Source organism: Myotis lucifugus, unplaced genomic scaffold (assembly GCF_000147115.1).
Source record: "Myotis lucifugus unplaced genomic scaffold, Myoluc2.0 scaffold_88, whole genome shotgun sequence".
NCBI lineage: Eukaryota > Metazoa > Chordata > Mammalia > Chiroptera > Vespertilionidae > Myotis > Myotis lucifugus.
Window position 1 is genome coordinate 375,643 of NW_005871136.1, and position 14,702 is coordinate 390,344.

The following is a 14,702-nucleotide window of genomic DNA, read 5'->3' on the forward strand; positions in this document are numbered from 1 at the left end:
CTTCCTCTGATTCAGTGTTCCCAAAGGGGGGCAAGTAACAGTTCTTCCCACTTTTTTTTCTTTAAAGATATTTTTATTGATTTCAGAGAGGAAGAGAGCGGGAGAAAGAGAAACATCAATGATGAGAGGAAATCATTGATGGGCTGCCTCCTGCATGCCCCATACTTGAGCCCACAACCCAGGCATGTGCCCTGACTAAGAATCTAACTGTGACCTGGTTCGTAGGTTGATGCTCAACCACTGAGCCACACCAGCTGGGCAGTTCTTCCCACTTTTGAGGAAATATTTGCATTTGAACATACCTTTATTATACAGTCATGTGCTGCAAAATGACATTTCAGTCAACAATGGACCTCATATAAGATGGTGACCACAGCGTATGGCTCAGGTGTGTAGTAGGGTATACTCCTAGATTTGCAAAAGTACACTGTGATGTTCGCACAACAACAAAATTGCCTAGCGATGCATTGCCCAGAATGTATCCCCATCCTTAAATTGCACATGGCCATATACACGTATCCCTTCCCACTCCCTAATTTCCCTCCTGAATTCCAAACCAGGTTTTTGTCCTTTTCCAGAAAACCTAGCCTAAATCGAGATCTCACCATGAGATCTCTCTTACTGTAAATGAGGAAACTTTCCACCCCTCTCTAAGCTAGATTGTTCTTGATGGGTGTATAGAAAGTGGAACGTATTTAAGAGGCTTTATATAATTGTGCAATCATGAGTTTTATTGACTTCTTCCCTCACTCTCCTAGGTAACAGCTTGTCTGATTGCCGTGGCTAAAACAGACCATGAAGTTCAAGTGCGCAGAGCTGCCATCCATGTGATTGTGCTGCTGCTTCGGGGACTCAGCCAGAAAGCTACAGAGGTAACTCAGTCTCTTACCGTTTGTAATTTTCCTACCTCTGGTTTTTGTCTGTTTATCAGTCTTCCTTTCAGCAGGGCAGGCCTCAAACCTTTTCCCTGGGTTAACTCATGCAGATGAATCGATAAGCAGAGATTTCGTAGCAGGAAATAGTATTGTTTGCGTCTACAGGAAGATGTTTCTTCTGTAACATAGTAGGTAAATTACACACTAACTGCTACAGGGAAAGCAGAGCACAGATTTGTAGATTGAGGCTCTGCGTCTTGGCATTCCCAGGTGAGCTAGCTGGAAGGCACCGAGCCTGCCTCTGTAGCCTGAACTTCAGTGACTTGCCTTCCTGACTCATGATAGTTCATACTGAATTACAAAAGGGCCTCATTTTAAATGTTTCCTTTCTAACGGTGAGTTCAATCCATGAGATTTTAGTTGCTGCATAAATTAAACTTTCTTCCTCCTCCAAGTGGGTTTGGCTGGATTTCTCCTCAGTGTATGGCCAACACAGGAAGAAAGTATTTGTATCCATATGTGACCTGAGAATGAGTGACCTCTAAATTAATTTCCTTCTTGATCTTAATGGACACTTATTCCCAGTTGACTTTGAAGAGAGAGTTTGCATTAATAATTCAGTTACTGGCATCCACAATGCTCGTCTGCGGCTGGCACATCGGTATTTAACTAATAGTGTCAGTGAAGCCATTAGAAGAGTGATAGTTTTGCCAGACACACAGGCTTTATTCATGCTGGAATTTTGCCATATCAAGTTTCTGACACCATTTCGTACAAGCTTGGACTCATCAGTTCCCCCCTAGTTATTATCTGGGACCTTGATGGGATTGCAGTATGTACAGATCATAACTGAGTAACTCAGATGATTAAATCGCAGTAGGATACGCACTGCTCTTGTGGAGAATCTGCGGTACAAGAGGGGGTTAAGAAAGAGTGAGTGTTTGACATCCATTGTCAAGATTTACAAAACTCTTGACAAATATTTCATGGTTGTGTAAGTGGTTAACGATAGGGAAAACTTGGTGAGGGGTATACAGGAGTTCTCTGTGCTATCTTTACAACTATCTGTAAATCTAAAATTATTACATAATAAAAATTTGTGTAAAATATGATAGACTGTTAAATCTACAATATTCTCTGAGTGCAACACACTCTCATTAAGCGAGGGAAAAGGAGGGAGGGAGGAAAGGAGAGAGGGAGAGGGAGAGGGAGGGAGAGAGAGAGAAAGAGAAAGAGAGAGAGAGAGAGAATGAGAATATATATATGCCTGGTTAGTAAAGTGAGGGAAGAAACAGAAAGAAACACTATCCAGATTTCTCATATCCTTGTGTAGCCAATGCAAGCAACACTGCTTGTCTTACCAGCACAGCACTAAAATAATCTGTGGCCATGGAAGATTTTTGTCACTTTCCAAGGCCATGTGAATGAAACACTTCTATTCTCCAAAACAACTCTAGTCTGCACTCACCAAAGTTTATAAATTGTGCTTAGTGAATAAAGAAGAGGAAATGGGACGGAATGGATGTATGATTCCTCTTCCTGTGGCATCCTTGAGACCAGGTGTGTTAAATCTTGTAATCGTAGGTGTGATTATCATCAGGGCCACTTTAATAAGAAGCGGAGATAACCACAAAGCTTTCAATCTGGGATTTCTCTTTACTGCTCTGTTTTGCCCCCAGGAACAGCTGAAATGAAAATGCCACTTTGTTGATGAAGTTTGGTGTGTTTTTTCCTTCTAATCACTATCTCTCAAGCAATAGAGTGCCAAAAGATAATCCCAGGTTTCAGTGAATGCTCTGTTGTTCATAGAGGTGCCGGCCAAGGACCTCTGTGGTTCTGGCAGCTTGAAAAGGAGGCAGAGAGTCCAGCGAGAGGCAGAGGCTCAGAAGATCAGGTGATAGACTGGGATCAGAGAGGGAAGACATCACCACCTCTGACTCATGAGGCAGCTTCTATCTCTTTCCTACTTGAAAGTAGCCAGGATTTTGTGCAGTCAACACAATAATCACATTGGAGGAAAATACTGCATTCAATTTTATTGAAATACTTATTTTCTCTTTTTAGCCTTATTTTGACCTATGACTATATCTTTTTGTTAATTCATTCCCAATATGTCCTGAAGCCTAAGAGAACCAGGAAAGACACCTCTTTAAACCCATTCTACTTTATGCTTGATGGAAATGAAATTTACTGGGATACCCAGGAGAGGAGCTATGGTTAGACCTGTATCTTCCATTGGCCTCAGAGTTAATAGCCCTCCTCAACATGAAGAAGATGAGCTGAGAGACAGAATGAGAAAATTATGCCTAACTATATGCATTTCCCGAATTAGGTTTTTGCAAGGTAACTAATTTAAGCATTGTAAATATTTAGAACATCCATATTCATATACCAAAGACAATAATGAATAATTGGGACAATAATGACTAATAGTCTACCAGACTGGCCCTCCTTCAGATAACAACTAAAAACTCTACATATAATACAGTAGGCAGCTGTCTGAAGACCCTGGAGTGTGGTCAGAAGCAGGCACGTTCTTATGGGGAATCCATGCTTAGAGAAGAGGTGCTATACAAAATGAGTTCCCATTTTTTTTGGCTTTTAGCCAAGCCTATTTGATGAGGAATGCCATGCATTAGAGGCACTGGTCGGGAAGACCTAGTCTTTCTAGAATGTGGAACCAGAAGATCCACCCTGAGGAAGGTACAGCTGCAGGAGAGAGGCTACAAATCCTAGAAGGAAAGGATCTGGAGAGAGGATTCCCAAATTCTGTCTGCATACATCTCTGCCTGACCTCTGAACCAAGCACGATGATTGCCTGCTTTAAAGAAATAAAAGCACTGATTGGAAAAGAAAAGAATCCAGAGTCTCCATAATTTAATGTATATAATGTCCAGGATATAATCCAAAATAACTCAATATATGAAAACCCAAGAAAATGAAATATATTCTCAATAGAAAATAAAATCAACTGAGACCAACCCAAAGATAATCCTGATATTAGAATTATCAGGCAAGGTTTTAGAGCAGTTATTATAACTGTCCTTAATGAATTTTTTAAAATATGCCTGCAATTAGTAAAAAAAGGAAATCTCAGCAAAGAAATAGAAATGTTTTTTTAAAAAAGAGCCAAAAGAAAGTTCTAGAACTGAAAACTACAATATATGAGATTCTTCTTACTAGTGAAAATCACTTGATGGCATTAGAAGCAGAATGGAGATGACCAAGGAAAGAATAAAAGAATTTGAAGAGCCCTAGCAGGTTTGACTCAGTGGTTAGAGTGTTGGCCCACTGACTGAATGGTCTTGGGTTCGATTCTGGTCAAGGGCACATACCTCGGTTGCAGGCTCGAACCCCTGCCAAGGCAGGTACATGAGGGAGGCAACCAGTCGCTGTGTCTCTCTCACATTGATGTTTCTGTTTCTCACCCTCCATAGAGCAGTAGAAATTACCTGACGTGAAGAATGGGGGGGGGGGGAGGGGGGGCGTTAAAAAGTGAGTGATTTGGAGTGACCAGAAACTCTCAGAGAGCTACCTACACTTCTCCTAGGAACAGTGGTTCATTATCCACTAATTCTGTGTTTGTGGTGACTTTATAGGACGTAACTACTGTGAATAATGAAATCAGCTGTGGGGGATACATTCCAAGACCCCCACTCACCAGTGCAGGCCTGAAACCACAGATAGTGAATCTTATGTGTGCTGTGTTTTTTTCTGTACATACATACATACCTATGACAAAGTTTAATTTATAAGTTAGGCACAGTAAGGTTAAAAACAATACTATTAATAAATTGTAACAATATACTCTAATAAAATTACAGTGGAACCTCATTTCTCATATTTAATTTGTTCTGGAAGGCTGTTCAAGAAGTGATTTGTTCAAAAACTGAAGCAGCCCTAGCTGGTGGCCTGTGGACTAAAGGGTCCCGGGTTCGATTCTGGTCAAGGGCACATACCTCAGTTGCAGGTTCCTCCCTGGCCTGGGCCCTGGTCAGGATGCGTGCAAGAGGCAACCAATCGGTGTGTTTCTCTCACATCGATATTTCTCTCTGTCTTTCCCTCTCTCTTTCACTCCCTCTAAAATAAATAAATAAATAAATGGAAAAATATCCTCAGGTGAAGATTAAAAAAAAAAAAAGAATCATTTTTCCCCATTAGAAATAATGTAAATTGAATTAATTTGTTCCAGACCCCCAAATGATTCCCTGCTTTAACCTATCTTATATACAGTATATATCTAATATAAATAAATATACACTTCTTTATAAATAAACACTTCTTTTCTTAAATTTTCTAGTACAAACCACCCTGTACTAGCCTTAAATGAATTTTTCATATATATCACTGAATTATTTATTTCTGGAATTTTCCATTTAATATTTTCAGGCCACAGTTGATTGCAGGTAACTGAAACCTTGGAAAGTGAAACCAATAAGGGGGGACTACTGTATATACAATAATAAAAATTGATAATCTTTGTTAAAAAATAAGTGATTTGGGATTGACTGTAGTTCTGGATTTAACTCGATAGCTCCTACTGCCATCCTGTGTGTAGTTTACACAGAGCTGACTTCTTGCAAGAACTGTGAAGTACTTGAGAACTTTGCAGGTGGGTTTATAGTGACTAAGTATAGTAGCTTTTGGCATTGAAACTTTCCCCCTTGCCTTTTAATATTAAAAGATAATTCCCAGTGCTTAGTTTTTCTTCCTTCTAATCCCTAATTTTAGATGACAAAAGAATAAACTGTCCTCTACTCTGTCTAGTAGGAGATAAGTAGTAGGCTTTAGAATTCATTCCTTCAAGATGATAAATAGGTATTAACACCAGGTCGTATCTTCAAAAATAAGCAAAACCTGAAGTATCTTTGGGGGGAAGAGTTGGGGTTTCATTTTTAATTGATAGCTGAGTCAGGTTCTGAGCCAAACCCAGGCCTCTACCCAAGAGTGATTTTTAATTCCTTCTTTTTTGAGTCCAGTTTTGGACTCTGATGACAAAACGCCTCCTAATAACATGATGAATAGTGGTTTCACTGACATTTGTGCAGTTGGAGGTTACTCTCCTCCTTTGTTGTGAGAGAGAAGGCAAACCCTGGCCAAAAGAAAAAATATGAATGACGTTGTATGACATTATGCTTTTTTAATTACAGCAGTCACACACAGTCCATCCAAAATGTTCAGTGCATGTGTCCTAGGTTCACCTGTGTCTGTCTGTCCATCCAGACTGGGAACTAGGGCCTGAGGACATAGCACAAATAACAAGTTATAAGTAAATAGACAGACTTAATGGAAACTTCCTTTCATTGGTTTTTGTTTTATCCTGAAAGCTATTTTGACAACATCTGGTGTGGGTTTTTTTGTACTCTGGGTACAATAAACAGGCCTAGTTCCCTTCCCAGAGCTAGTTTCACAGACACTGCTCCTTTTGAACAGATCGAAGGCTCCATGTGAAAAGCAAATGAAAAGAACACATAAAAATGACGGGGACCCAGGTAATAATTATTCCTCTGTAAACTTTAAAAAAGTGCTTGGGAGAGCCCTTTCAGGACTGAAATTAAAGAGTATCTTCCCTTCTTGGGAGTGTGAAGCTGTAGCCAGTTGACCAAGGCAGCAATTCTGTCAGTCATCTGCCTCTGGCCAGGGCTCAGGAGTTTACAGTATTGATATTATTCATAAAAGGCATGGAATAAGAACTCAGCACTTGAGGCCCTGGCTGGGTGCTCAGTTGGTTAGAGCATTGTCTCTGGATAAGCCAAGGTTGTGTGTTCGATCCTCAGTCAGGGTACATACCAGAACCACCCAATGAATGCATAAATAAGTGGAACAACAAATCTCTCTCTCAAATCAATCAATAAATTAAAAAAAAAAGAATTTAGCATTTGTTGGACATTGTTTTCAGTGTCAAGAGAGACAGGCATAGAGGAATTTTAAAACATCTATGCTGTAAGTTTATAAATTATCTCCCCAAACACTTCCCTCTTTACTTACTCTTAGACATCCGAGCTACTATGACTCCATTTCAGTCTTAAAAGAAAAAACACTCTTAAACCCTGTATTAGTTTCTTTTCATTTTTTAAATTTATTATTGACTTTAGAGAGGAAAGAAGATCGAGAGAGAGAGAAACATCAATGGTGAGAGAATCATTGACCGGCTGCCTCCTGCATGCCCCCACTGGGGATAGAGCCCGCAACCCAGGCATATGCTCTGACCAGGAATTGAACCGTGACCTCCTGGTTCATAGGTCAATGCTCAATTGCTAAGCCACGCCACCCGAGCTGTATTAGTTTTCTTAGGGCTGCTGTAACAAAGTACTACAAACTGGCTGACTAAAAATAATAAAAATGTACTGTCTCATAGTCCTGGAAGCTAGAATTCCAAAATCACAATGTTGACAGGGCCACATTCCCTCTGACCTACTGTAGGAAAATCTTCCTTGCCTCTCCCTAGCTCCCAGTGGTTTACCAGCCGTCTGTCATTTATTGGCTTGAAGATGGACAACTCCTGTCTCTGCCTTGTCATCATATGCATTCTACGTGCGCGACAATGTCTTCACCTGGCTTTCTTCTTGTAGGGACACCAGTCATGTTGGTGTCCTACTCCAGTATGACCTTATCTTAACTAATTACAACAGAGCAACCCTGTTTCCCAGTTAGGTCACATTCTGAGGTCCTGGGGTTAGGACCTCAACACATCTTCTTGGAGGAAGCAGGAGACACACTCAACCCATAATAGGCCTTTAAGATTCCATAGTCGTTTCTCTTTTGTGCTTATGTTTCTCCATCTAGTCATTATTGCTGCATCTTGAGAAGAACTGTTTTGTTTGGGACATCTCTGTCTCTGTTCCTTTTTTTTTTTTTTTTTTTAAGCTTTAAGAGTCTGTGCTACATCCCAGAGCCTCAGGAAGGCAAGAGGGGCAGTGTATCAGACAAGCTTACCTCGGAAGACATGGATTCTCACAGTTTAATAGACAAAATAATGAGGGAGCATAGAATAATTTGGGGGCTGCTGAATTTGGTACAAGTTCTGGTCTTGGTGCAAATCTCTTAACCTCTCTGAACCTCATTTTCATATCAATCCTATCTACCTGACAGAGATGTGGCAAGAATTAGATGGGATAACTTGTAAAACTCCACAAATTGTAAAGGATGCTAAATATAAAAGACAACAATGCTGATGATAACTACTAATCCTTATTGTTGTTGTTACTACTACTACTACCACCACCACCACTACCACCATCACCATCACTGCTGCTATCCAATCCATAGATTTGCTGGAGGTTTTTAATCATTTTAAAAACCACCAAAGAAAATTTTATATTTAATCTAAATGAATAGGCCATTTATTTTATGGCTGGAACTTTTAGAGGTTTACACCTTATCCTGCCAGGCTCTCACCATCAGTCACCTCAGGTTTTGGAAGACAGGCTTCATTATATGGAACCCAGCCTTCTACTCTGTGCAGTGATCTCGTTGCATATGCCCCTCATTCTTCCTCAGGATGGGTACCAACTCAGCTGGAACCTAGATGCTCTGTAGTTACTGAACCACAAGTTATTGGCCTTGATTTGACCTCCAACACTCTTGTTTTTTCCCTTTCTTACCTACCACTAAGAAGCAATTGATGTAGTACCAAGAAATAATAATAATGATAATGCTGTGTGCTTATATAAAGCAGGCACTGAGCTAGGTGCATTACTATATTATTTCAGTTGATTCTCTCAGGACCTCTGAGGGGTAGGTAGTGTTCTCCCCATTTTACAGAAGACTAAAGGAAGCCCCTCGAGAATAAGCAAACTGCTTAAGACCACACTACTAGCAAGTGGCAGAGCTGACTTAAACCCAGGCTGTGTGTCTCTACCCAGCTCTTCTGTTTCCTAAGTTTATTAGACTGCTTATTTATTTTTTAATACTCAACTGGGGATATGTTTTTATTGATTAGAGAGAGAGAGAGAGAGAGAGAGAGAGAGAGAGAGAGAGAAACATCGATCCGTTACCTCCCATACGCCCCCTGACTGGGCATCAAACCCACAACCCTTTGGTTATAGGATGATGCTCCAACAAACTGAGCCACCCCTGAGACTAGACTGCTTATTTTTTAAAGAGCAAATTAAAATTATTTTTAAGGCAAAGAATTACACCAATAATGGGTGAAAATATAATTTTCCATGCTGAGGAGATTTAAAGTGACATTCTAGTTTATTCAGTAAAGATTTGTACCAAGTTCCAGTTCCTGTTTAGCCATATACTTTTCTTTAAATAACAAACATTTCATCACTTCTCTGTGTCAAGATGTTGTGATGACTTTTACACCTGTTATATAGAGTTAGAAGCTTGTCTTATTCTGTTTTGTCTCAAGCCCAACATAATTTGCTATCCTTTACTTCTTAAGACCCAGTCAGACCAGAAGCACAAGTTTTCAAATATTCATTCCCACACATTAAAAACTGAATGTGTAGTCATTAATGAATGCCTGTTTTCCCAAGGATCTCTATTGCCTGTCAAATACAGATTTGTAGATAGCAGTGATTTTCAACCTTTTTCATCTCATGGCACACATAAACTACTAAAATTCTGCAGTATAGCAAAAAAAAAGGTATAATTTTTATTGATTTACCTACCCTTTATGCTCCAAAGTGACTTTTTAAAAATCAGATGTCTGTACTTATATATAAGGATTTCTGGTACTAAGAATTAACCAATCAGACGCAACCTTATTACGTGACGTGACCAATAAGATGCAACTGTATCATATGACCTATATGTTTATGATTCAAGACAGGGCATTCACACCAGATGGTTATTGTTGTGTTGGCTGTTGTCACTTTTCATTGACAGTCTAAGGGAAAAGAGGTCAGTGTTTCTGACTAAACAGTCAGATATTCCATGTTTAAAAACTCTTGCAGCACACTGGTTGAAAATTGCTCTTACATAGGATAGCAACTCAGAAGTCTTGCCCTTAAATTTCTGAGTTAAAGAGGGTTTATAGCTAGACAACCCTGGAGATAATCAGAGGCCTTTTTCAGAGGCATATTTGTCCCAGGATCTGAGCCCGGGTCTGAGAGAGTAGGGCTGGAGGGTGTCAGGAGAGCAGCAATGCCAGGCTGGAGACAGAATGAATCTGGGGGAGGTTGGTGAGTAGGAAAAAGGCAAGACAGGGTCCAGGTAGATGAAGGCCGCTGCTGCTGACCCAAAGGGAGGTAAAATAAGTGTGCTCTGTTTATCAATAGTTCAATAGCCTCCACTCCCCCTTTTTTTATCACATAATTTCTTAAAGTGAGATATTCATATCTATAAAATATACTGTATTAAGGTGTACAATAGAGTTTTTAGTATATTTATAAAGTTGTGCAAACCTCACCACCACCTAATTCCAGAGCATTTTCATTAGCCCAAAAAAGAAGCCTGTCCCCATTAGCCGTCACTTCCACCATTCCCCCCTCACAACCACTAATCTACTTTCTGTGTATCGATTTGCCTTTTCTAGATATTTCATATGAAATGAATTTATAGGTGGCTTTTTGTGTCTGCCTCCTTTCACTTAGGATAATGTGGTCAAGGTTTGTACATATTGTACCATGTATCAGGATTTCGTTATTTTTTGTGGCTGAATAATATTCCATTGTATGGATATACCACATTTGTTTATACACCAGTTGATGGATATTTGAGCTGTTTCCACTTTTTGGCTATGTTCCCATGCACATTTGTGTAAAAGTTTTTGTGCCAACATGTTAGTTCTCTTGGGTATATACCTAGGACTGGAATTTCTGGGTCATACAGTAACTATGTTTAACTTTTTGAGGAACTGCCAGACTGTTTTCCAGTTGCATCCCCTTTCATTCCCATTAGCAATGTATGAGGGTTCCAAATGCTCCACATTGTCACTAACACTTGTTATTGTCTGTCATTTACTAGAAGTAGAGCCATTCTACCGGGCTTAAAATGTTATAGCATAGATTTGCAGTTTCTCTGATAGCTAAAGATGTTGAGCATCTTTTCATGAACTAATTAGCCATTTGTGTCTATCTTCTTTGGAGAAATGTCTATTCAGAATTTTTGCCCATTTATTTGGGTTATTTGTCTTTTTATTGTTAATGTTTTTGTTTTTTAATTTTTATTCCCAAAGAAGTTATTCATACACATAGTTTAAAATCAGTCATTTACAAAGCTTAATTCAGAGATCCATAACCCCATCCTCCTTTCTTTCCCTCCATTCTCTAGCAGCAACTATTTTCAACTTGATTAGCTGTTTCTTTCAATGTTTACTTCCATATTTCTAAATAGTATGCTTATATTGCTATTTCTTGATTTTTCGATTTACTTATTGACTTCCTACTAGATCTAATATGTAAAAGTGGGACTCACTCAGTGATTATGTTCCTAAGGTGGAGAAAACTGGCCTACATTGGGAAGGAATGAAGCCACAAAGTATAGTGGCTTACACTAGAGCATGGACTCCGGAGGTACTAGTAGAATGTCTGGGATTGAATCCCAGCTTTTCAACATACTGGCAGTAAGACCCTGCACAAGTTAGTTGACCTCTCTGTGCCTCAATTTCCTCATCTGTAAAATGGGGATAATATAAGGTTGTTACAAGAATTAAATGAGCCAATTTATAGAAAGTATTTAGAATATATGGGTTGTAGAACAGGGGTAGGGAACATCTGGTCCGAGGGCCATATAAGACCTACAAAATCATTTGGTCTGGCCCTGCCAAGGCACTAGGGGTGAGTTAATTAAATGTTTGACCAAATATAGCAGACTAATTTTAAAATATATACATATGTTTTTTATTGATTTCAGAGAAGAAGAGAGAGAGCGAGAGAGAGAGAGATCAATGATGAGAGAGAGAATCATGGATTGGCTGCCTCCTGCATGCCCCACACTGGGGGATGGAGCCTGCACGCAACCGGGCATGTGCCTTGACCCGGAATTGAACCATGACCTCCTGGTTCATAGGTCAACGCTCAATGCCTGAAACATGCAGGCCAGGCATAGCAGGCTAATTTTTAAGTTGATAATTTTATATGGCCTGCGAGTGATATTATAAATATCCGAATGGCCCTTGGCAGGAAAACGGCTCCCCACCCCTGTTCTAGAAGCTCAGTATATATTAGTTGTTATTATTAACATGCCCCCACAAAGATATACATTTTCCTTCCCCATTCTCCCTATGTAGTTACTTTAGAGTTTTTGCTGTATGAGCATTTAGTGTTTATATTATGAGTGTAACTATTACCACAGTTGAGCCATATAATGTACTATGATTCATTTCCTTTCTTGTATGAAATAAGACTTTCTCTGAAGTTAATAAATGTCTCAGGTTTCCATTTGTTACTCTTCTATGAACCAGTTACCAATTCATCCTCAGTCTCTGCTAAAAGTTTATAAATCTCTTAAAAGGTTCAAACACATCAAGTACTACAACTCTTCATCCACTTGCTCTTATCTGGACTGGTCACCTTCTAAGCCTACTGTAAGATTTAAGAACAGAGCACTCAAAAGCTGATGATGCTCTGTGTGCATGGGAAATGCTACGGACTGACTGGTGGACTTTGTAACAGGGTGATAATCTGGCCAGGTCATTTCATGGGGAGACTCCAAAACTTATTCGGATGTCTTTTCTTTGGGGCAAGTCAGAGAAGAATCATCTAGTCTCGTACGTAGACTGGCCGGCCAGGGTTCTGGAAGATGTATAGGAGGAGGAATATGGCGGTCTCACCATCAGTAAGTAGACTTTCACTTAATCCTCTGTTTTCAGCATGGCAGCCTCATCTTATCTATTCCTAATAGCCACCCATCCAGAGTCTCTCTAGTTGGACTCTTAAGCAGGTAAAACTCCAGGCTTCTGGTGTGAGTGGGGCAGGGCAGTCACCTGGATGCACAGAACAGAAGGCAGCAGGAGACATAATTACTGCTCAACATACTTCTACCCAGGGCTTCCGTTCACCTCCATGTTCAGAGGTATGGATCATCAACTCCTTAACTTCTTTGTGTTTCTGTGGTGCATTAGGCTTGCTTCTGGGCTTTGGTTTAATGAATCAATTTGTCATCCAAACAAGAAAACTTTTAAGGGCAAAAGAGGACACTATTAATAATTATACCAATGCAACAGATATAAAACATACTAACCTGGGCAAATCAGGATTCATGTAACTGCTTCTAGTGTTACCATTGCCATGTTAGTTCTTTTCGTTCTGATAACTTCATGCCATTTTTATCCCTTTACTGTCATTTTAGTGGGGCTTGAGGAGAGAGCAGTGGTGTGTACATGTGTTCAATCTACCAGCTTTCATGATTCTGCCTTCTTTATCGATAGAGAAAGGAGATGTGGGGGACATATGTGACTATAGTCAGAGCTCTTTTGGTTTTAAACAACAGAAACCTAGTTCTCAATAAGCTTGAGCAAAGAGAACTTTTTAGCCTCCTGAATCCAAAGAAGAGTGAACAGGCATGTTGTAGGGAAAGTTGGGCTGTGCTGGTCATCAGTGACCCAGACACAGGAGCTGCAATGCTCCATCTTTTGTCTCTGCTTCTCCCTGCATTTTGCCTTCATTCTCTTGCACTGGAGTCCAGCTTTCTTCCTGTGGCAGCAGCATGACCACTGCCAGTGGCCAGCGCCGCATCTTACACCCAGTACTCAGATTCCCTCTCTGGCCTGAAAGGCAAAAATTTGAGGGAAGATACAATGTTCCAACTAAGATCAGATGCTCATTCTAAGCTGAGCCAGGTGGGTACATGGGGTTGCTGGTTTATGTAGAACCATGTTCGGCCTCCACCACAGCCATGTGTGAGAGGAGAGGCTGGGGTCAGTACTTAGGGGTAGAGGATAATCCATAGATTTGGCCAGATCTCAACAGTAACTTGTCCAAATCCTTTTGTCATTAGCGATGAATTTGAAAAGATTAGGACCTTACTGTGACTGCTAAAATGTATATTCACCCTTTTCTAGTGATAACATAAGTGACAGTTTAGAAGCCCTAACATTTAAAACTGCTCCCTTTCTGCCTTGTCTGCATATCTTTTACATAGATCTACATATGTTAGAACTTAGTTTGTCTTCCTCTTCTGTATCTGACTTAAGCTATTTTATTTTATGTAGGATAGCTTTCTCTTTACCATTATTATTTTTTTTAATTGATTTCAGAGTGGAAAGGAGAGACAACAATGATGAGAGAGAATCATTGATTAGCTGCCTCCTGCACGCCACACACTGGGGATCGAGTCCGAAACCCAGGCATGTGCCCTGACCAGGAATCAAACCATGACCTCGTGGTTATTGGATTGATGCTCAACCATTGAACCACCCTGGCCAGGCCTCTTTACCCTTAATTTGATCTAAAGTGTCTGAGAAGATTATAGAGTTGTACACCTGAAACCTATATATAATTTTATTAACCAATGTCACCCCAATAAATTCAATTTAAAAAGTAAATAAAATGGCCAAGAAGAAGGTAATTTCATTTAAACACAGAATTTTAGAATGTTGGATGTGGAAGAGGCCTTAGAGACTAATTTATATCTTACAGAAACCTCATGAGTTGCTCCTTTGACATCAGGTCTCCATGGTCAAATGAGTTTGGAAGATGTTGTATACAACTGTATATTCCCCTCTTGGAGGCTTGGTGCATGTTAGCCTATTAAGGTGTCTGAGAAGTCCTGCAGCAAAGAAAACTAACAATTCCCCAACTCATTTACCAAGGAACACTTTTTTCATTATAAGCATGCCAAGTAATAATATTCCATGAAACATACTTTGGGAAATAGTCCAATAATCTTATTTATGAATGAGGAAATAAAGTTCATGAAGAGACTGTGGTTATA

The 14,702-nt window shown here is 39.8% G+C and overlaps 1 protein-coding gene across 1 annotated transcript in view; it reads left to right on the forward strand.

Annotated features, from left to right (window-relative positions):
- The window catches only part of TANGO6 (transport and golgi organization 6 homolog), a 140,502-nt gene that overhangs the window by 111,696 nt on the left and 14,104 nt on the right, over positions 1-14,702 (forward strand). Inside the window, exon 17 of the mRNA XM_006091147.3 lies at positions 759-872. Within this exon, the coding sequence (XP_006091209.1) occupies positions 759-872 (114 nt within the window). The remainder of the gene's footprint in view (positions 1-758; positions 873-14,702) is intronic.